Genomic DNA, 22,520 nt, shown 5'->3' on the forward strand with positions numbered 1-22,520 from the left:
AAGGAACTGACCTTAAAGTGTGTGATTCTTGCATCAGTATGTTTTTTCTCTGTAACTGTGCAGTTTTAAGATGGCATGGATGTCAAGTCTGGGTGGAGAATGCTGGTGTGGCATTGATTTAATAAGTGTGTTTTGTTTTTTTGATGATGAAGTTATTATGCAGTGGTGCCGTAACGTTGAAACTCCCTGAAGGAGAGCGTGTATGAACACAAGGCGTTTTCTCCTGCAGCCAAACTCTATTGTTGTGGCAGGAGAAACAGTGCATTACTCACTCTTAATTGAGGAGCAGATTTAATCAAGACTTCGCCAGCATGTTTCAACATCTATTTTCTGTCTCTGAGGATTTATAAATACTTACTGCGTGTCATTTTTGCCGAACACACACGGTCACGGTCACTTCACAATGTTTTCAGCTCAAATCCGGCTGTGTTTAAAACATCAGGGGCCTCATGAATCAACGCTGAGTACGCACAAAAACTTTGCGTACGCCAGATTTCCCGCTCACGTTTGGATTTACTAATGATGAAACTAATGGCTCGTTTCCACTGACTGGTACAGTTCGGTTTGGTACGGGTCACCTTTATCAGGCTTGCGTTTCCACTAACAAGGGTACCCTTTTGGTGGCTGTGGTGTATGACAGAAAGTTTCAGTCGACGTCATTCTCGCTCGAGGAAATGTCTACAATAAAGCTGTACAGGTCACTTACATATCATATGAAAAGCACTTCTCACAACACAGATGCTTTACACACATAAATACTTCTGTATAAATGTTAATTACTAACTTTTCAATGAACATGAGTTGATTATAACTGCAGATCAATGACAGTGCGAAACAGCCTACTGTAACGTCTGTAATTATATTAAATAACTTAATAAGTGAACATATATAAACACATACAGCCCCTTACAGTCTCCGATATGTTATCAACTACAGAAGAACACACACAACAGACATTTCGTCCGTATTTAGGTTCAAAACAACACAAAATATAGCCTACAGTCAGTGTAAACCTCTCATCTGTGTCTGTAATGTTCAGCAGCACATGTAGCCTCTGTTAGAGAGTAATTCCGTCATTCCCAGTTAATATTAGTCCAAAATTTGAAGATAATAAGTTAGTTATACATGGCATTTTGTTCATGTTTGCTGAAAAGTAATGTGCTCCTTTATTCCGGCTTCTCCTTTGTTTTTTCCGCGCTTCACTCTCGCGTTTGTCAGTGTCTGACAGGATCGGGTTTCAAAAGCACGTCAATAATCAAGTGAAGGTTATTATCATCAGCTCAAGAAGTTTGTTATTTCAGATATAATGTTAGACACACGGCGAGCGCAAGGAAGAAAGCGAAACCGCTCGCGCCTCAGACTGGCTTGTAAAAAAACTACGGAGCACAGGGTAAATCTGCTCTACTCCATGGCTTTGTGGCTGTTAATCAAGACGACGACAAGGTTTGTTTGAGCCCAGATCGACCATGGCTCGTTATTATATGTATTTATAATTCCGCTATAATCTCTCGCTGTGTATTTCAAACATGGCGGGTTTTTTGTTTTCATTCTGACTTGTTGCATAAGCGAATGACGTATCTCTGTAAACCAATAGCGTTCAGCTGCGCGTGTGGCTCCGCCTTGTGGTAACCTTTCTCGTGTTTGGTACCCTTTCGAAAGGGTGCCGAAAAAGTGGTACGGTACGGTTCGGTTTGGTACGCTTTTTGACAGTGGAAACAGCCATAAAAGCGTACCGTACCGTACCGTACCGTACCGTACCACTCAGTGGAAACGGGCCATAACGTGAGAATATGCGTTGGTACACGCCATGTTTGTTTTATTTCCATTGGTGACTCCTAGAGACAATTATGTTATTTGCACACTACAAAGCATCTTTGAGCCGTGCAATGGCAGCTGTATATAAGGTTTCCGTACCATGCAGTTGACCACCCAAACATTACAGCGCAATTTGCTGCGATCGCCTCTTTTCCCAATGTAATCGGAGCGATTGACTGCACGCACATTGCTATAAAGGCGCCATCTGAAGACGAATTTGGATGAATCAGAAACATTTCCATTCAATAAATGTGTAAATAATATGTGATGCTCAAATGTGCTTAACAAATATTGTAGCAAGGTGGCCTTTGTCAAGCCATGATTAATTCATCCTCACAAACAGCATGGTTGGGATGAGGCTCCAAGGTGGCAGGGTGCACGATGGGTGGCTTCTTGCTGAGTGAAGTATTTAAAGATCTTATTCCAGCTAAGTTTTTTTTTATTATTTTATTTTATTGAGCGTAATTATTTAACTGCCTATCGGGAGACTGTGATTATCCATTAAAGATGTGGCTGTTAACCCCCCTCAACGACCCACAAACTGACTAAGAGCGCAGATACAATGATGCCCACTGTCGCACTCGGTCAGTTGGAGAGTGGGCGATTGGGCAGCTGAAATACTGGTGGCGCTGCCTTGATAAGAGCGGAGGGGTGCTGCTATAACACCCTAACAAAGTGTTCCTCTAATACATCTGTGTCTCCAACAGACACGGATACTACTCCAGACAGTAAAGTGTCGCCCACAATTGAGGCAACTCTCTCCTCTCTCCTGTTAGTTCAGCATCCCCTGTTTCCCCGCCTGTTCGGTCCACACTTTGACAGTGCGCCGCTGTTCTCCTCTTAACCTGCACCTTTACGTCGGACTATTTCTTTTTTAATTTGTTGACAGAGCGATGTTTAGACCCCACTGCGTTAATCGCATCAGCTAAACTCTCCCTCTAGCTCTATATATTTTTTCTTTTGTTATTAATTCCGGAGGACAAACTTGCAAATAACATCGTTTTCTCTGGTCTACCTCCGATTGGAGCACCTCCAATTCACATTCTGTGAAGTTTCTCTTCTTGCTTGCTTGCTTTTGTCATTGCTTTTTCATTTGGTTTTGCCAAAGTGGAGTCATTATTACCATTTTACGGGGGAGGAGGCAGGGAGGGGTTTTGTGCTCGTGCAGTTTCACGTTAATTCGGATGTACAAAGAGAATATGCGTGTAATTCCGCGTACGCAGTGTTTCATACATCTGAATTTTTTACTGCATCCGCACATTTACAACTTTGTCCATACGCATTGTTTTAGTATTAAATAAACACAATTCTGTGTACATGAGGCCCCTGCAGTGTGCTTTCGTGTAGTCGACAGCTAGGATTTCGATTTTTGGTCAACATCTAAATGAGTCATATGGTAGTCTCAGGTGTCTTTACAATATGTGTGTGAACAATATTTGAGCTCAAAATACCTCATGGATGGGCGACATGGTGGCTCAGTAGTTAGCACTGTCGCCTCACAGCAAGAAGATCGCTGGTTCAAGTCCCGGCTGGGTCAGTTGGCATTTCTGTGTGGAGTTTGCATGTTCTCCCCATGTTGGCGTGAGTTTCCACCAGGTGCTCCAGTTTCCTTCACAGTCCAAAGACTGTTATTATTTTATGAATTGAATAGACTAAATTTTATGAATTGAATAGACTAAGTACTAAATTGGCCAAAGTGTATGTGTGTGTGTGTGAGAGAATGAGTGTGTATGGGTGTTTCCCAGTACTGGGTTGCAGCATATATATATATGACATGACCCTCATATTGTGTATTTGATCTGCACCCAGTCATTGGAGAACTGCGTTTGCATTTTGCACAACCTGACGTACCAGCTGGAGACTGAGATGCCGTCCCTCTTCAACAAAATAAACGCTCTGGCCAGTCAGTCTCGCAAACTCTCCAGTTCCTCTGAAGCCGGTCCCATTGGCTGCTTCAGCTCAAAGAGCCAGAAACTCGAGCAGAAGGTTTGGGACTTTATATTCATTTGTACAAGGATTTTATTTTTGTGTATATTTAAATAGGAATGGTTTTATTTCTTTTTATTTATTTTATATTATTTAATTTGATTTTTTTTTTGTATTATTTTTCTTTGATATTTGTATGATTTAAAATTTTCAGTATTTATTTATTTTAGATTTATTTTATTTTATTTTTGTATTTTAATTTAGTATTATTGTTAGTTTTAATTTAATTAAATTTATTTTTTTTTGTTTTGTTTTATTTAAGTTTTTGTTTTATTTTTATTTTAGTATTATTTTTATTTGCTTTAGTTCATTTTATTTTTTATTTTATTTCATTTTATTTCAATTAATTTCATTTTATATTATTATTTTTTGTATTATTGTATTTTAATTTATTTTATTAAATTTCGTTTTTAATTTTAAGTCATTTTAGTATTATTTTTATTTTATTTGAGTGCAGTGTTGTTTTATTTTAATTTAGTATTATTTTATTTCAGTGTTATTGTTATTGTTATTTAATTTTTAATTTTTTAATTTAATGACATTGTATTTTTATTTTAGTTTATTTTATTTTATTTTAGTACTCAATTGGTTGGCGACATGTAAGATAAAATATTAGTTTTATTTGCTTTTATTTTATTTTATTTTATTTTATTTTATTCAAAGGTTAACCACAAAGAAGATTTTAGATATTGTGTTTCATCGCATTGCCAAATTGTGACCATTAAGATCATTGTCCATGACTTGCATGTAAATATACCTTGCCACATGAAAGAAAAGCATGAGAGAGTTGCAGAAAGCATTGCATCACTATGGATAGTTTTTTATGAAGCGCTGTCCTTCATGTGTATGTATCTTTTGTGTTTCAGAGCGTTTTTGACTATCCTGTGATGGAGGATAACAACCCTAAAGGTGCGGGCTGGCTCTTCCACTCTAAAGCGCTGCAGTTTTACCTCAGTCTGCTGAGCTCCAGTGAACGGGACGCCACACTGGAGGCCTGTTGTGGAGCCCTGCAGAACCTCACAGCCAATGACGGCATGGTAAGACTGAGTCACTCTGATTTCATTCATTCATCGTTCCTTCGGCTTAGTTCTTGATTTATCAGAGGTCGCCACATTGGAGTGAACCGCCAACTACTCAGGCATGTGTTTTAAGCAGCAGATGCCCTTTCAGTCACAGCCAAGTACTGGGAAATACATTACAATACAATAGAGTACTATACAATATTTATTTATAAAGCACATTTAAAAACAACCAAAGTGCTGTACATTGGAGTACTAAAGGCAGAGAAGAAAGCAGAATATAAACATTTAACAAATTAAAGCAATTAAACAGTGATCAAGGAGTATTAAAAGTGAGGGACAGTAGGTCTTTAAAGTGGACTTAAACACAGAAATGGAGGGGAAAGTCTAATGTGCATTGGTAGAATGTCCCAGAGTTTAGAACCAGCAACAGCAAACGCTCGATCACCTCCTTTATTAAGGCGTGTTCTAGGCACAGTGAGTGAATTGAGATCATAAGATCTCAATGAACGAGAGGGGGTATATGGACAGAGAAAATCAGTAAGGTACTGAGAAGCAAGATTATTGATGGCTTTGTAAACAAATTATACAATTTTAAAATCGATTCTGTATTTATTGGGTAACCAGTGAAGTGCAGCAAAAATAGGAGCTACCGACTCATACTTGCAGGTGTCAGAAAGTACTCTAGCAGCTGCATTTTGTACCAGCTGCAGACGAGAGAGAGAAGACTGAGAAATACCATAATAGAGGGAGTTACAATAACCCAGACATGTTGTTATGAAGGCATGAATCACTGTTTGAAAATTCTCTGGGATAAAGATGGCTTGACTTTAGACAGTTGTCTGAGGTGGTAAAAGCAGGATTTTACAACAGTACTGATCTGTTTCAAGTTTTCATCAAACATAACACACAGATTTCTTGCACACTGGGTAATATGTGGGGCCAAAGATCCCACATTGACATTTAACAGATTTTCTTTATGCCCAAATATAATTACTTCAGTTTTATTTTCATTTAAATAAAAAAATGCATGAAAGCCAAAGTTTAGCTTTTAGATTATTTATTATTATTCATTATCTTTTCTTTTTTTTTTGCAAGATCATTGGCTGGACTTTCTTTTAAATTTAATTTTGTATTTGGAATGTTAATTAATTTGTATATTTTTTTAAGTATGCACCTCTTCATAAGTTCATTTATTCATTTATTTTTCTATGCATCTGTCCATGGGTAATGTAATCTGTCCAAGATAATGTAATATTTTATAATATTTTTATTTACTTTAGTTTCTGGTATTATATTATATTATATTATATTATTATATTATATTATATTATATTATATTATATTATATTATATTATATTATATTATATTATATTATATTATATTATATTATATTATATTATTATATTTATATTATTTATATTATATTATATTATATTATATTTATTATATTATATTATATTATATTATATTATATTATATTATATTATTATATTTATATTATTTATATTATATTATATTATATTTATTATATTATATTATATTATATTATATTATATTATATTATATTATATTATATTATATTATATAATATTATATTAATTATATTATATTATATTATATTATATTATATTATATTATATTATATTATATTAATTATATTATATTATATTATATTATATTATATTTTATTATATATATTAATTATATTACATATTATATTACATTATATTATATTTATTATATTATATTAATTATATTATATTATATTAATTATAATATATTATATTATATTATATTATATTATATTATATTATATTATATTATATTATATTATATTATATTATATTATATTATATTATATTATATTATATTATATTGTATTATATTATTGGGCATCATGGTGGGGCAGTGGGTAGCACGATCACCTCACAGCAAGAAGTTCACTGGTTCGAGTCCCAGCTGAGTCAGTTGGCATTTCTGTGTGAAGTTTGTATGTTCTTCCCGTGTTGGCGTGGGTTTCCTCCGGGTGCTCCATAGACTTGCGCTATAGGGAAATTGAATAAGCTAAATTGCCCGCATTGTATAAGTAAATAGATGTTTCCCAGTGTTGGGTTGCAGCTGGAAGGGCATATGTAAATATGTATAAAACATATGCTGGATAAGTTGGCGGTTCATTCCGCTGTGGCGACCCCTGATGAATAAAGGGACTAAGCCGAAAAGAAAATGATTATATTATATTATATTATATTATATTATATTATATTATATTATATTATATTATATTATATTATATTATATTATATTATATTATATTATATTAAGATTTTTAAAGCTATCTTATATATATATATATATATATATATATATATATATATATATATATATATATATATATATATATATATATATATATATATATATATATATATATATATATATATACTGTTTAGTGTAATGGTTTATGTAGTAATCTAAATTTTAATGACATTTTACTTTTTAAGCATGCACCTGTTTATGATTTCAACATATGTTGGATTTTCGGTATTTCACATCCTCAACAATACGCACAGTGCTGTTATATATGGCATTGCACAGCATAAATGCATTTTCAAGTACAATGTCATATAATTGAGTGTGCCTCATGTCTTTTAGGTATCGAATGTTTTGAGTCAGACAATCGTTCAGAAGCTCAACGGCATGAAGTTCATCAGTCCTCTACTACAGTCGGCCAATCCAGCTCTACAGAACAGCGCAGTGGCTCTGCTGGGGAATCTGTCCAAATCCTCAAAAACAAACAACGTGATGGGTAAGCAGACAAGTGTGTTCATGACTCCCGCATAAGCCACTCTACACTGGGCTCTTATTGTTTGAAGAGTTGCATCATGTTCTGCGTCACTGCTGGATTAATGCTGCTCCCTGTGTGTTTATGCTTATTAGAGTAACAATTACTGCCTTTGTTGTTACATAATATCTTCAATTGCTGTTTGGCTTTTGTGGATCTAAAAAACAACACGTTAAATAAAGGTTTCATTTAGATTCTTGTGGTGGAATGGCCAATTAAATGAATACTTGTGGCCATATTTTCCCAGCTGATGGATTAAATCAAGCAAAGGAAACATTTTCTGTGTGAGATGTTTTCTAAAATATGCAAATGAGGCAGAAAAAAATATAGTAGGCAGGTTCGAAAATATTTTTTTTTGCATGTCAGACTCAAATATGTTTACTGAAGGGTTCTGGGAATCTTTTTTTACGACTTTATAATTCAGAAAATACTGATAGAAGCCAGGAAAAAAATTCAAGGTTTGGTTGGGACTTGTGGAGCTGCACATGGATGGATTTGGGCTGCATTTACACTGCAGATCTTTATGGTCAATTCCGATTTTGTGACTGTGTCTGATTTTTTTTTGACGACCTGCCTACATCTTTTAAAAGTGACTCATATCCGATCACCTGCATTTACACAGCACACGGCAAAGGCGCAATGACCAGAAAAAAAAGAGCGGGCGCTGACTAACAACATAATTAAAGAGTGCCCTTTTCTCTATTCCTGTATATGAAATCTGGGTAAAGTCTATATCGGATATGCGGCCGACTGGAAGTGCGATATGCACATTAATATAGCAGCATTTTTTTATGACACTGTATAACAATAATTAATATTTTTACAGTACTGTGACGAATGGGTTTAGGGTTGGTTTAGTAGCCATTAAAAAGTGCAATTTATTGTGTAATTTAATAGATAACATAAATAATACTCGGCACAATTACTGTTTTTCCGTTATTGTGATGGTTGGGTTTAGGGCTGGGGTGGGGGTAGACGTTAATAAAATACAATAAAATAGAAAATTTAATAAATAATAATTCTCGTTAACTTCCGGCCGCAAACGTATCCGATCTAGCAACAACCATGCAATCTGTTCGCAGCTTTGACAAGCTGATTTACTATAGTTTATGACAGAAAGGTTCTCATTTGTCCATCTTCTTTTGATATCTAGGCTTTTTTAAACCAGTAGTCATCATAATGTCATGTCCATGGCGTGGTTTATGCATGTGATGTATGCGCTAGTTTTATATTAGTTTATATTGGTTACGTGGTGGACATTGCGCTCTCTCGCTCTCGTCAACATGCTTAAATACCTGTGCTTTATGACAATATTAAAAGCAAATATATGATATTTAAGGTTTGCGACTCTGCTGAGGTCTGTTCTGAAAAGAAAGTGTCAGACTTGACGTCATTCGCTATGGTTTTTAATGATGCGTGACTCGCATTGACAGGTGAAAATCCGATCTATATGCTTACACTGCAGACACGAGGGCATAGATCTGATTCATATCGAATACATTTCCACAAAGCCTATGAACAAGGCCTGAATCTGATTTGAATAAATCGGATTCCATGTGATTTGTTCCTGCTTCCACGTACATGGGCCATATCCGATCTGTGCCACAGAAAAAAATCTGAATTGACTCACCTGAACAGTGCAGTGTAAATGCGGCCATGCTCTTCAGTGTTTGGACTTTCAGCAGTGAAAATTAAACCACACTGAACTGAACTTAAACTCTGAAAACTTGACACAATCTACATTGTAAAAGCGTTAGAGAAATAAACATAAATTGAATTGAACTATAGAATCAGGAAAATTATGTATTTTCAGTCACATGGTTCTGGTGACGCGCAAAATTCAGATGGAGGGCAGGAAGTAAAAAGCTGAATGGGAGACATAGAGGAAAGTCTGTAGTTTTGCCATTTAGACCATATTTCAAAGGAGATATCAATAGAAAAAACCACATATGTTGGGCATGAGCCTTATCATGAAGAGGCTATGTATAAGCTATTACGCTACTTGAAAAAATACTGCAGTAAATACTATAGTTTTTTAAGCATAATGTTTTTACTATAGTTTTTCCCCAATGCGGATATCTACCAGACATCACGAAATAACAGATGAAAGCATACAAAAGCGTGGACGCGTAGTCTACATTATTATTTATTTATTCTTGTAAGGGGGAAAAAGTGCTCCACAATAATAACCGTCTAGTTGTGTCGCAACAGATGCATTTCTTTTTTTGTTCTGTCAATGAACTTAACCTTCAACAAACATTCGCCGCTGCTGTGCATCTCGATGTTCACGTTACAGCTGTTTATTCTGCTAAAACCCCAGTGAATACGTGGATTATTGCAAAACAAGATGGAGATTTCATTGCAGCGATTACATGGCAGCGTCGGTTTATATTCTCCTGGATTCTGTATAAGCGTGGTGGTGTTTGTATCTGATTTTCATATAACATAATAACATATTTATACACAGCTAGGCCTGTTTATAATCTTTATTGGTGCTGTCAAATGAATTATCATGTTCAAAAAAGTTTGTACACGTGGATGTATTGAAAAAAAAGTTTATTACAAGCCGCCTTTTTGCGTTTTTCAGACAGTTTTTCGAACTTTCCTCCCTTTATGAGCAAAATCTTTTGGAAGTCTATAAAAGCTGTTCGGCATTTCTTATTTTGGCCAATTTAAACAATTATAAACAACATAAAACAGAACCATTTTGATGTTCTGGTAGCGATTCCTTTGTAAAACCACTTCCTGCCCTCCATCTGAATTCCACGCGTCATCAATGTGAAAACAACCTATATTAGGTGGTGCTTTGAACAAATGTAGAACAACTTCAAAATAATTTCACTTTAAACATATATTGCACATTGTTACTTTTGACCCAGTCTGATCAGACAACAGTGACACATTTGCTAGATTTACTGGCTTAATCTTGTTTATTTTAAATATATCTGACTATGACTTTGCTAATGTTAACTGCAAACATATTTTGTCCTTTATTTTTTGCAAAATAATATTAAACAGCATTTTCATTTTAAGTTTCAGCTCCATCAAATGTTTCAAACACAACCCAACAATGCAAAATGTTACAATTTTTGAATATTTGTTGATATTATGGGCATCATGCATTCATTTTGGTTGTAAATGAAAGGTTTGTCTATTAGCAGTGGGACATAAATGTCGTCCCCACAGGAACTCCTGTCATTTAAACCTGATTTAATCTGAAAAACTCTGAAAATTGCAAACTTAAGGATGTGTTATTGCACTAAAAGACCTGTAGATTGATCATGATAGTGTGATGCATGAAAAGAGAAACACAACTTGTAATAAGGAAAAAAGAACCGCTACAGTAATTTACTCTCGGCACTTAAAAACTGAAATTCTGAGCTAACCGCAGGACACGATCCCGAAATCAGCTGATATTTGGCAGCTCCATCAAGGGTTGCATGCTGAATGTGCTGTTATAGCCTGGAAAGCAAATGTTGTCAGGACTTAGAGTTAATCGCTTTGTTACTTTTGTCCCACATTACTTGCTCTCCCCTATGATCAGGACTTGACATTAACTGTTTTGATCACCAGCCACTGTGGCTAGTAGTTTTCCAACATTACTAGCCACTCGCCATTTTCACTTGCCACAATTTAATTGTTGGGAAAATATATTTTATGCACATAAACATGACTTTGACATGCTAAAATGACTTGATTTAGATTTTGAGTTATCTCCACATGCCGCCTGTATGAGCTTGCTCAATCATAAGCAAATGGGTCAGGGTTTTATAGTACAATTATTTTATTTCACATCAATTTCAGAGCTCAAAATGAAGGATTTTATACATGTCAAAACAAGCAAAATAAAGCTGTATACTATACTTTTTATTTAACTGAACATATGCACCGTAATCTGTCCTGGCTAAAGGTCCCAGATCACCCGTTAACTACACATAAATGGGCTGTTAATCTCCCGTTAAAGCAATGTTATTGTAAAAAATGATGATAATTATACCAGAATTGTCATTCTTGAGTGAACTAACCCTTTAACTGAATCAATTCAATCACAAGTAGGACTTTGTGATTGACTGTTTGGTAAAACTTTATTTTGATGGTCCCTATTGCACATTTTGTTGAGTGAAATGAGTACTTGAGTGCCAATTACAGTACTTTTCATTTGAATATTAGTAGACTGTCTTCTTAATATCGGCTAAAGTGATACCGACTGTTCTTGTGATTTAGGTTGTTGTGTGTCTGACTGTACTGTATGTTGTGTGTTTGGCTGTTTTGCTCCATGAAGCACGTCAGTCTCTGCCACAGCTGGTGGGTTTCCTGAACTCAGGTCTCTCCAAGAGCGAATCTTCTCCTGAATACGACAGTGCGATGGCCACCGCTCTGCACAGCGCAAACACCCTGATGAAGGCGGATCCAGATATCGGCAAGAGTCTGCTAAACAACGGCCTGATCAACAACCTCAATAACACGAGTCTCAATCTGTGAGTGCACCGCTGACTGACCTAAGATTATCTGCATTAAGGAAGTGAATGAATGGTTATATTTATTTATGTATGTATGTATGTGTATGTATATGTATATGTATGTATGTGTGTGTGTGTATATATATATATATATATATATATATATATATATATATATATATATATATATATATATATATATATATATATATATATATATATATATATATATATATATATATATATATATGTTGTTGTTAATATTATTGTTATTATTTATTATTTTTTTATTAGTTAACATTTTTTTAATTTTTTTATTTTTTAAACAGAAAGGAATGAGAACATTTTTTTCATCATATAACACCGACTAATACTGTCTGACACTCAGTGTAGCAATGGTTCATCTAATAATTCATTTTTTCTTGATGTCAACATGAAGTTCTTAATAATGCTTAATTATTTGATGTATTTTAAAAAATCAGAGGTCAAAGATTTTTGTTTAATTTATTTAACATAAATATAACTGGTATGCTAAATGACAGTGGAGATATTTTCACCCATATTTTTACTTATTTGAAAAATGTCTAAAATGTTTATGTATACATTAATGTATTTAGATTAGTTGAACCTCTTTGCAATTAATATGCTTAATTTTTCTTTTATTTACAGTGGTCGGTATGAGTTTTCCTCCCTTACAAATCTCTCATTTAGCTTTACAATGTTATATGTGCATATAGATTAGTCAGTACTGATGCCAAATCTGCAGCTAGTCTAACAAAATAACTTGCGATAACGGTCCAAATATAGTACACCCAAATTTAGATGTTAGAGAAAAATATTAAATACAGAATGAAAAAATTCACAAGAAACAAAAAAAAATTATGTAATTTGTTTACATTTTCGTATTTTTTTCCCTAATATTTCTCATGATTTTGAATGTATTATCTTTCTAATTTTAAAGATGTTCTCGGACTGAAATATTATTTTAATATCTTTTTAATGAATCTGTTTTGTTCAAATGCACCAAAGAATATGACCTATATTCACTGAGAAATGGATACAAATATTTATGTTGAGCACTGTATATATGCTGTACATTTAATTTAATCTGGACACCAAAACAAATATGGCATAATTAATGTCTATATTTTATGTGTTATCTGTTCTGTTGTTAATCTATTTCATTACCATAGTATTATTCAATTTGCTTCATATATTGTAATTTTGGGTGGCTAAGTGGTTAGCACTCTCACCTCACAGCAAGAAGGTCGCTGGTTCGAGTCCTAGCTGAGCCAGTTGGCGTTTCTGTGTGGAGTTTGCATGTTCTCCCCATGTTGGCGTGGGTTTCCTCCGGGTACTCCGGTTTCTCCCACAGTCCAAAAACATGCGCTAAAGGTGAATTGGGTAAACAGAAATTCGCCATAGTGTATGAGTGTGTGTAAATGTGAGAGTGTATGGGTGTTTCCCAGTACTGGGTTGCAGCTGGAAGGTCAACCGCTGCGTTAAACACATGCCGGAATAGTTCATTCCACTGTGGTGACCACTGATAAATAAGGGACTAAGCTGAAAGAAAAATGAATGAATGAATAATGTTATTCAATCGTATATATATGTATTGTATTTTGAAATGTTTGTCATTTATTCATCAGGGGTCTTCCGAAGTCCAGCAAGGCGTCAGCATTTCTTCTTCACAGTCTGTGGTCGGATAAGAATATCCAAAGTTTTCTTAAAAAGGTAAAAGTGCAAACGTAAGGCCTGATGTTCATCTTAACACACATACAGATATTTTCACCACTTGCTTGCGCCATAGAACCTAGGACTCGTTCTGCTACATTAAAATAAAATGTGTGGAAACAATTTTCACTTGAAAATCAAGAGTTAATTTAACAGATGATTAAGAAGAAGCAGCCACACCTTCAGCTAAACATACAATTCTGAAGCAGAAAAAGTGAAAGCATTTACTTGTATATACAACTTCCTGAATTAGATATTGATTCTTCAGATCACGGTTAAGCTTATCCAGCCATTAAATCACCAGAACAGATGTTGTTGTTTATTTTTAAAGAATTGTGACGGATGAAAACAGATGTGTATATTTAGTTCAGCTCGTGTAAAGAAGTCTGAATGAAGTGAATGTAAATACAGGAGCGCGTGGAGTCAGATGTGTGTTTCCTCAGGCGGTTAGGGATGTGTGTGTGTAGTTCAGTGTCTGTCAGGCGGTTGAAGGATTAGTGTTTGGGTGTGGTTGGAGAACATGGAGACATGAGGTGTGTGAGAAAGCTGAAGGGTGAAAGCGGCCACACCTCAGCACAGCAGCCATGCAGGCTTTGTGTGTGTGTGTGTCTGTGTCTCAAGATGACCTGAAGAATCTGAACTCACTGGTTTCATGATTCTCAGATAATGTTGAGCTAGTGCTGAAATCGGCACACACTTGCTCTTTTTGGGGACTTTCATAGATGTAATGGTTAATACTGTACACACTGTATATTCTGACCCCATACCCCTAAATTTGACCTCTTTTTGCATTTTCATAATACTTCATTCTGTATGATTTATAAGCATGTTTACTGTGACACAAGTCCCCATGAGTATGTGTGCATTCAGGTTTAAGATCATTTGGAAAGAATGAAAACTTTACTTATGAAAAATAATAAACAATGTTTTATTGTGCATTAAAGAGTTCATTTACAAACCTGACCAATATGAGCAAAGTGCAGCCATATGATTAAATAGAGCAGACTAGAGCCATCTGACCAATCAGAGAAAGATGATTTCTCTATGCCCAATTACAATCATCTGACCAATCAGTTCAGAGTTGAGACATCTGATCAACAATCAAAACAGAATAGAGTCATCTGACCAATCATAGCATGGTAGATCCATTTGATCAATCAATGCAATGCAGAGCCATCTGATCAATCAAAACAGAATAGGGTCATCTGACCAATCAGATTAGACAATAGCATTATTACCAGTTAGGGCCATCTGACCAGTCAAAACAAAGCAGAGCCATCCGATCAATCAGATCAGAGTAGATTAATATGACCAATTACAGCAGAGTCATCTGACCAATCATAGCATGGTAGTTCTATCCGACCAATTAGTTCAGAGTAGATCAATATGACCAATTAGAGCAGAGTCCTCAGACCAATCATAGCATGGTAGATCCATCTGGTCAGTCAGATCAGAGTCGAGCCATCTGACAAATCAAAACAAAGTTGAGCCATCTGACCAATCAAAACAGGATAGGGTCATCTTACCAATCAGATTAGATAATAGCACTATTACCAGTTAAGGCCATCTGACCAATCAGATCAGAGTTGAGACATCTGACCAATCAAAACAGAATAGGGGCGTCTGACCAATCAGATTAGACTAGCACTATTACCAGTTAAGGCCATCTGACCAATCAAAGCAGAGTAGAGCCATCTGATCAATCAAATCATAGTAGATCAATATGTCCAATTAGAGCAGAGTCATCTGACCAATCATAGCACGGTAGATCCATCTGACCAATCAGATTAGATAATAGCACAATTACCAGTTAGGCCCTTTTGACCATTCAGATCAGAGTTGAGCCATCTGACCAATCAAATCATAGTAGATCAATATGTCCAATTAGAGCAGAGTCATCTGACCAATCATAGCACGGTAGATCCATCTGACCAATCAGATTAGATAATAGCACAATTACTAGTTAGGCCCTTTTGACCATTCAGATCAGAGTTGAGCCATCTGACCAATCAAAGTAGAATAGGGTCATCTGATTAATCAGATTACACAGTAGCACTATTACCAGTTAGGCCCAGCTGACCAATCATAGCACGGTAGATCCATCTGACCAATCAGATCAGAGTTGAGTCATCTGACGAGTCAAAACAGAATAGGGTCATCTGACCAGTCAGATTAAACAATAGTACTATTACTACTTAGGGCCATCTGACCAATCAGATCAGAGTTGAGCCATCTTACCAATCAAAACTGGATAGGGTCATCTGACCAATCAGATTAGACCGTAGCATTGTTATCATTAAGGGTCATCTGACCAATCAAAACAGGATAGGGTGATTTGACCAATCAGATTAGATAATAGCACTATTACCAGTTAAGGCCATCTGACCAATCAGATCAGAGTTGAGACATCTGACCAATCAAAACAGAATAGGGGCGTCTGACCAATCAGATTAGACTAGCACTATTACCAGTTAAGGCCATCTGACCAATCAAAGCAGAGTAGAGCCATCTGATCAATCAAATCATAGTAGATCAATATGTCCAATTAGAGCAGAGTCATCTGACCAATCATAGCACGGTAGATCCATCTGACCAATCAGATTAGATAATAGCACAATTACCAGTTAGGCCCTTTTGACCATTCAGATCAGAGTTGAGCCATCTGACCAATCAAATCATAGTAGATCAATATGTCCAATTAGAGCAGAGTCATCTGACCAATCATAGCACGGTAGATCCATCTGACCAATCAGATTAGATAATAGCACAATTACCAGTTAGGCCCTTTTGACCATTCAGATCAGAGTTGAGCCATCTGACCAATCAAAGTAGAATAGGGTCATCTGATTAATCAGATTACACAGTAGCACTATTACCAGTTAGGCCCAGCTGACCAATCATAGCACGGTAGATCCATCTGACCAATCAGATCAGAGTTGAGTCATCTGACGAGTCAAAACCGAATAGGGTCATCTGACCAGTCAGATTAAACAATAGTACTATTACTACTTAGGGCCATCTGACCAATCAGATCAGAGTTGAGCCATCTTACCAATCAAAACTGGATAGGGTCATCTGACCAATCAGATTAGACCGTAGCATTGTTATCATTAAGGGTCATCTGACCAATCAAAACAGGATAGGGTGATTTGACCAATCAGATTAGATAATAGCACTATTACCAGTTAGGGCCATCTGACTAATCAGAGTTGAGACATCTGACCAATCAAAACAGAGTCGAGCCATTTGACCAAGCAAAACAGAATAGGGTCATCTGATCAATCAGATTAGACAATAGCACTATTACCGGTTTAGGCCATCTGACCAATCATAGCACGGTAAATCCATCTGACCAATCAGATCAGAGTAGATTAATATGACCAATTACAGCAGAGTCATCTGACCAATCATAGCACGGTAAATCCATCTGACCAATCATAGCACGGTAAATCCATCTGACCAATCAGATCAGAGTCGAGCCATATGGCAAATCAAAACAGAATAGCGTCATCTGTCCAATCAGAGCAGAGTATAGCTCTATGACCAATTAGAGCTATCAAACAATCAAATAAAAGTAGTCATCAGACCAATTGAAGCAGAGTAGGGCAGTATGACCAATTAGAGCAGAGCCATCTGAGTAATCATAACATTGGAGATTCATCTGACCTATCAGATCAGAGTAGACCCATCTGACCAATCAGATTAGAGTATGGTAATATGACCAATTACAGAAAAGTATAGGTAATGGGCCAATAAAAGTAGAGCCATCTGACCAGTCAGAGCAAAGTGGAGCCATATGACTAAATAGAGCAGAGTAGATCCATCTGAACAATCAGAACTTAGTAGGGCAATATGACCAATTAGAGCAGAGCCATCTGAACAATCAGAAAAGAGCCAATGCATCACTGAATGTTATGAGAAACTTATTATTATTATTATTATAATTTTTTATAACATAAATTACTGTAGGATATCACAAAAATATTAGGAACCTTTAAAATGGCACTACTGGTGTTCAGTAACGCTAAATGGCATCTAACATGGTTTATTTGTTTGTTTTGCAGCAAGGCATGAATAAGAAGTCCTTTGTGAATGACGTGACGTCGGCAGCTTTCAAATCTTTTCAGGTTATTGACTGAGAGGCACTTTAAAAATGCATTTAAATTGCATTGCTTAATAATTCTGGTTGAGTATTGCAGAAGAAATGGTAAGAATGAGGTTTTTATTTCTTTCGGGGCAGTAGATGCTTTATGTTGAGAAACACAAACACCGCATACATTAGTTTCTGTTTCTCAAGAATGTATGTTCATTTAGTTAAAAGAATAATAGATATGGAATTGTGTGTGTTTATTATGTTCTGAAAGGATTTAGGATCATTTTAAAAATGATTTGTACGAGTGTTACTGGATGTTTGTGCAAGATTAAAATGTTATATATTATGTTTTATATAGCAAGTAATATGTTATCTGACCATATAAATATGATATCACATGCAGGATCTCTCAGTCAGTCAGTGAGTAATTAATTCTAAGAAGTTTCCTTGGCTCATTGACATCTGTACAACTTTACAAACATTGTGGTTGTTGCATTAAGGGTGTGTATCAATTTGTCATGTTTCATTACACAGTAACAAGCAAAGTTTCAATAAAGGTTTCAACAGCGGTAATTTGTGTCACACTTTACTATGAGCTGCACAACTTTTCAAAATCACATCATTATTATCATGCAAACAAGAGATAAACAAAGTCATTATTCAGCTAAATTAATCATAAATCTTTACTCTGGAAATGTTTTTATGCATTAGCTTTACTTTAATTACATGTATGTACTTTCATGCTGAAAAAAAATCCATTAATTAGCAGTTTTCTGTGTTTTGTGATTCAAGTTTTGCCATTTATTTATGCTTTTCAATTGCATAATGGGACCTTGATCTTTTTTCCAACAAATTTGAAGCTTGAAAAGTTTGAAAAAGTGACTTTTAGGAATATTTTTAAAGAGCCCATATTATACATGAAATAGGGTCATATTTAGGTTGTAAGGGTCTCCAACAACAGTCTAATATGCATGCAAGGTCAAAAAACACTTTGATGGTCTTATAATCTGCATTTATTTTTACCTAATTATCCCAGTGACTCCCATATGAATCGTTCAGCGATTCATTTGTTCCCAAACCCCTCCTCAGCGCGAAGCTAATCTGCGCTGATTGGACCGATGACAGCCTGCTGTGATTGGTCGACACGGACAAGGCTTCAGCGTGAGACAGAGTGAAATGCCCAGCTGCTAATCTACAATATAAAAGTAGTCACAGTGCACACACGCTTCATAGTGGATTTTGGCTGCCAGTGGGTGAATGTAAACAGACGATGGACTAGAAAATACTGATGACTAACTATTTTATTGAGCAAAAAGTCCAAGAACTGGCGAGGAGATCTAGGCTGTCTCAGTCTTCTTGCTCTTTTCACACACACACACACACACACACACACACGCACACACACACACACACACACACACACACACACACACACACACACACACACAGGGCCTGCGCGTCCATAGAGGAGCGGCTGAATAGAGAGGGCGCGGCACTCAGTTATATCCGCGAATACCCGTGCGTTACACACACGAGGAGACACAGACACACACACAGGGCCGGCGCGTCCATAGAGGAGCGGCTGAATTGAGAGGGCGCGGCGCGGCACTCAGTTATATCCGCGAATACCCGTGCGTTACACACACGAGGAGACACAGACACACACACACACAGACACATTACTCCTACCCGAGGACACGACACACACGCCTAGAGCGCTAGTTCAGCTTGCTGGGTGCAATTTAGACACCTCACCTCGAACCTGAGCTGAACTATTTTGAAACTTGACCGTTGCATGCGTGTAAACAGCTGACGATCCGTAATCAAAGCGGCACGCGTCACGTTTTCAACGTGGCTTTACACGCAATATGAGAATATAAAGAGTTAACCTGATACAGTACACGCAGTTACAAGTAACAAAACACAACTAAATACAGAATTTGCAAGCTAGAGTAAACGAGGCAACAATTTTAATCGCACGTACTTACACTGGTGAAATGGGGGAAGAAACTGATCCATGATGCACTGATCCATGTTCTGACAGTCTTTGATCCTTCCTTTAACAAACTGATGAAGTCTTCTTTGAAAGCATGTAGTTTTCAGAAGCACTCAGAACTGCTCAAGGCTGGGCTATATTGCTGATGTTTCATCTTTGATTAGACTGTCCATAATATCCATCTGCACAGCGTGACTTCATTCGACCGGTGTCTGTCTGTGTGTGTGTGTGTGTGTGTGTGTGTGTGTGTGTGAGACTTTTTTTTCTGTTAGTGGGTGGGGCCGCAGGTTTCAAATCTCCCGGGTTTGCGCGCCCAACTACTTGTTTCGTAGCTGCGTCATCACGAAACACCTAATGACTCGTTATCAAGACGACTCGTTTGAAGCACTATGAGTCGACTCTTTTATAGATGAATCAATAGTTTTAAACACTGTACACTTACAGATTTAAGCCTTAGCTGGATATTTCTTTGCATGTATGGTGTATAGACCGTCATATTGGGGTGATATAAGCACACCCAGTGCTTTTTTTTCAATTTAACAACATGAAAAACGGTGGACCAATTGGAGCGGTTTTCAAACCGACCGCAACTTTACGCAGGAGTGTGATCCCCCGCCCACCAATATTGATTGACAGGCGCGTCATCATATCCTCAGTTTGTTGATTCACGTCCGCCATTTTCAGCGTGAGTTGAAGCGATATCATTAAAGGAACACGCTAGCTCTATTTTTAGATGCAAGGCTCATTGGGCTCAACACAAGATCAATATTCTCCACATTATCGCTCTAATCGGAATTATTGGTTGTATCTTTAGGTAGGTTTGCAAACATGTGTACTTCTCATTGAGTCTACCTTATACTTCAGCCGTTTGCATTTCTTGCGATCCCAGAAGCTCCCTGTGATCTTAACTAGCATGCGTTTTAGAATTCTAAACATAGGTTTCTATCAAGGTACACTCAAGTCGACGGCTGGGCGCCGCGGACCGCTGCAGAAACCTATATTTAGAATTCAAAAATGCGTGGCGCGACGATTCGGGACACGTCATGTATCTGCGGCGCTACAGAGCGTGTCTGGTGTGCCGTGTCGCGGCTTCGAGCGGCGCATCCGGTGCCTCAGTCAAAGTTAATTCAGTGTGCGTGGTTATTAGTTTCTGTGTACAAGCTCGGAACTATAAACTAGCACACAGTTGGCTGTAAAACTGTACAAAGACACAAATGATTTTGTACTCTCTGCTTGGTCTGTGTCTGAGTCGTACATGTACGATCTTCTCTCTCCTCCGTCTGCCTGTCAGACTGTTGCAAACGCAGAGCGGGTGAGCTCATGGCCCCGCCCCCTTGTTACGTTGGCAGGAAGCTGAAACTAATTTACATGTGAAGCAACACACCCATAAATCAGCGAACTGTGGACACGCCCCCAACATGACACTTTTTAACACATTATAATAAAAAAATCTGAATTGTGTTTTAAACTGAACCTAAACTGGTACACTTAGAAGAACCATAATATTAATATTACATCATAAAAAAGAGGTAAACTATGTTCCCTTTAAGGCAACACATTTCACTCGACAGCCATCTTTGAAATTCCTCTTGGGCAGGATGCTCGGGCATTCTGTCTGAAAGAGGAAACATCAAATTCTCCAAAACTGTTAACCAAGCTTACGATTACATTACATATTTGGAATCACCAATAAAACTAAGCAACAAACGTCTTATAAGTTTAGTTTCTAAATGTTCAAATCAAACGCGCCTGGTCAGTATCTGGATGGGAGACCATATGGGAAAGCTAGGTTGCTGCCACAAGTAGTGTTAGTGAGGCCAGCAGGGGGCGCCCAACCTGCGTTCTGTGTGGGTCCTGATGTCCCAGTATAGTGAAGGGGACTCTGTACTGCTCAGTGAGCGCCGTCTTTTGGATGAGATGTTAAACCAAGGTCCTGACTCTCTGTGGTCGTTAAAAATCCCAGGATGTCCTTCGAAAAAGAGTAGGGGTTTAACCCCGGCATTCTGGTCAAACTTGCTCACTGACCTCTGTCCATCATGGCCTCCTAACCCTCCCCATTTTATAATTGGCTTCATAGCTCCGTCTCCTCTCCACCAATCAGCTGGTGTGCGGTCTGGCTCAAAATGGCTGCCGTCGCGTCATCCAGGTGGATGCTACACACTGGTGGTGGATGAGGAGATTCCCCCCTATGTGTAAAGCGCTTTGAGTGCCCAGAAAAGCAATTTTGGACATTCCAAAATACCGGTAAATTCTGAGATCATTAACCAGAAATGACCTCTAAATGGCTGCGCTTGCATTTGTAAACATAGAAGGGGTCGGGCTTTTGTTAATGGTTGATGGTACACAGTGCTCACAGTTGTAAATTGCGAGGTACCGGACCAGATCGGGGTTACGGATCTGGTATGTTACTCGTGGATGTAGAGGTCTTGCGTTGGATAGCCGCGGGGCGTCATGGACGAAAGTGAAGAGAGGGGTGTCGCGGACAAAAGTAAAGAGGGTTGGGGAGTTGTGGAAGAAAGTGTAGGTGAACAGAGGATAGGGGAGGAGGGCGGTTGAGCAGGGAGATTGGAA

The 22,520-nt window shown here is 37.1% G+C and overlaps 1 protein-coding gene across 1 annotated transcript in view; it reads left to right on the forward strand.

The window, feature by feature from the left end:
- The window catches only part of pkp1b (plakophilin 1b), a 40,943-nt gene extending 22,417 nt beyond the window's left edge, over nt 1-18,526 (forward strand). The window contains 6 exon segments of the mRNA XM_056460595.1: nt 3,625-3,801; nt 4,668-4,838; nt 7,477-7,630; nt 11,949-12,144; nt 13,776-13,860; nt 17,925-18,526. Of these exon segments, the coding sequence (XP_056316570.1) occupies nt 3,625-3,801; nt 4,668-4,838; nt 7,477-7,630; nt 11,949-12,144; nt 13,776-13,860; nt 17,925-17,999 (858 nt within the window). The 3' untranslated portion in view covers nt 18,000-18,526.
- The last annotated feature ends 3,994 nt before the right edge of the window (nt 18,527-22,520 follow it).

Source organism: Danio aesculapii, chromosome 6 (assembly GCF_903798145.1).
Source record: "Danio aesculapii chromosome 6, fDanAes4.1, whole genome shotgun sequence".
Classification (NCBI taxonomy): Eukaryota; Metazoa; Chordata; class Actinopteri; order Cypriniformes; family Danionidae; genus Danio; species Danio aesculapii.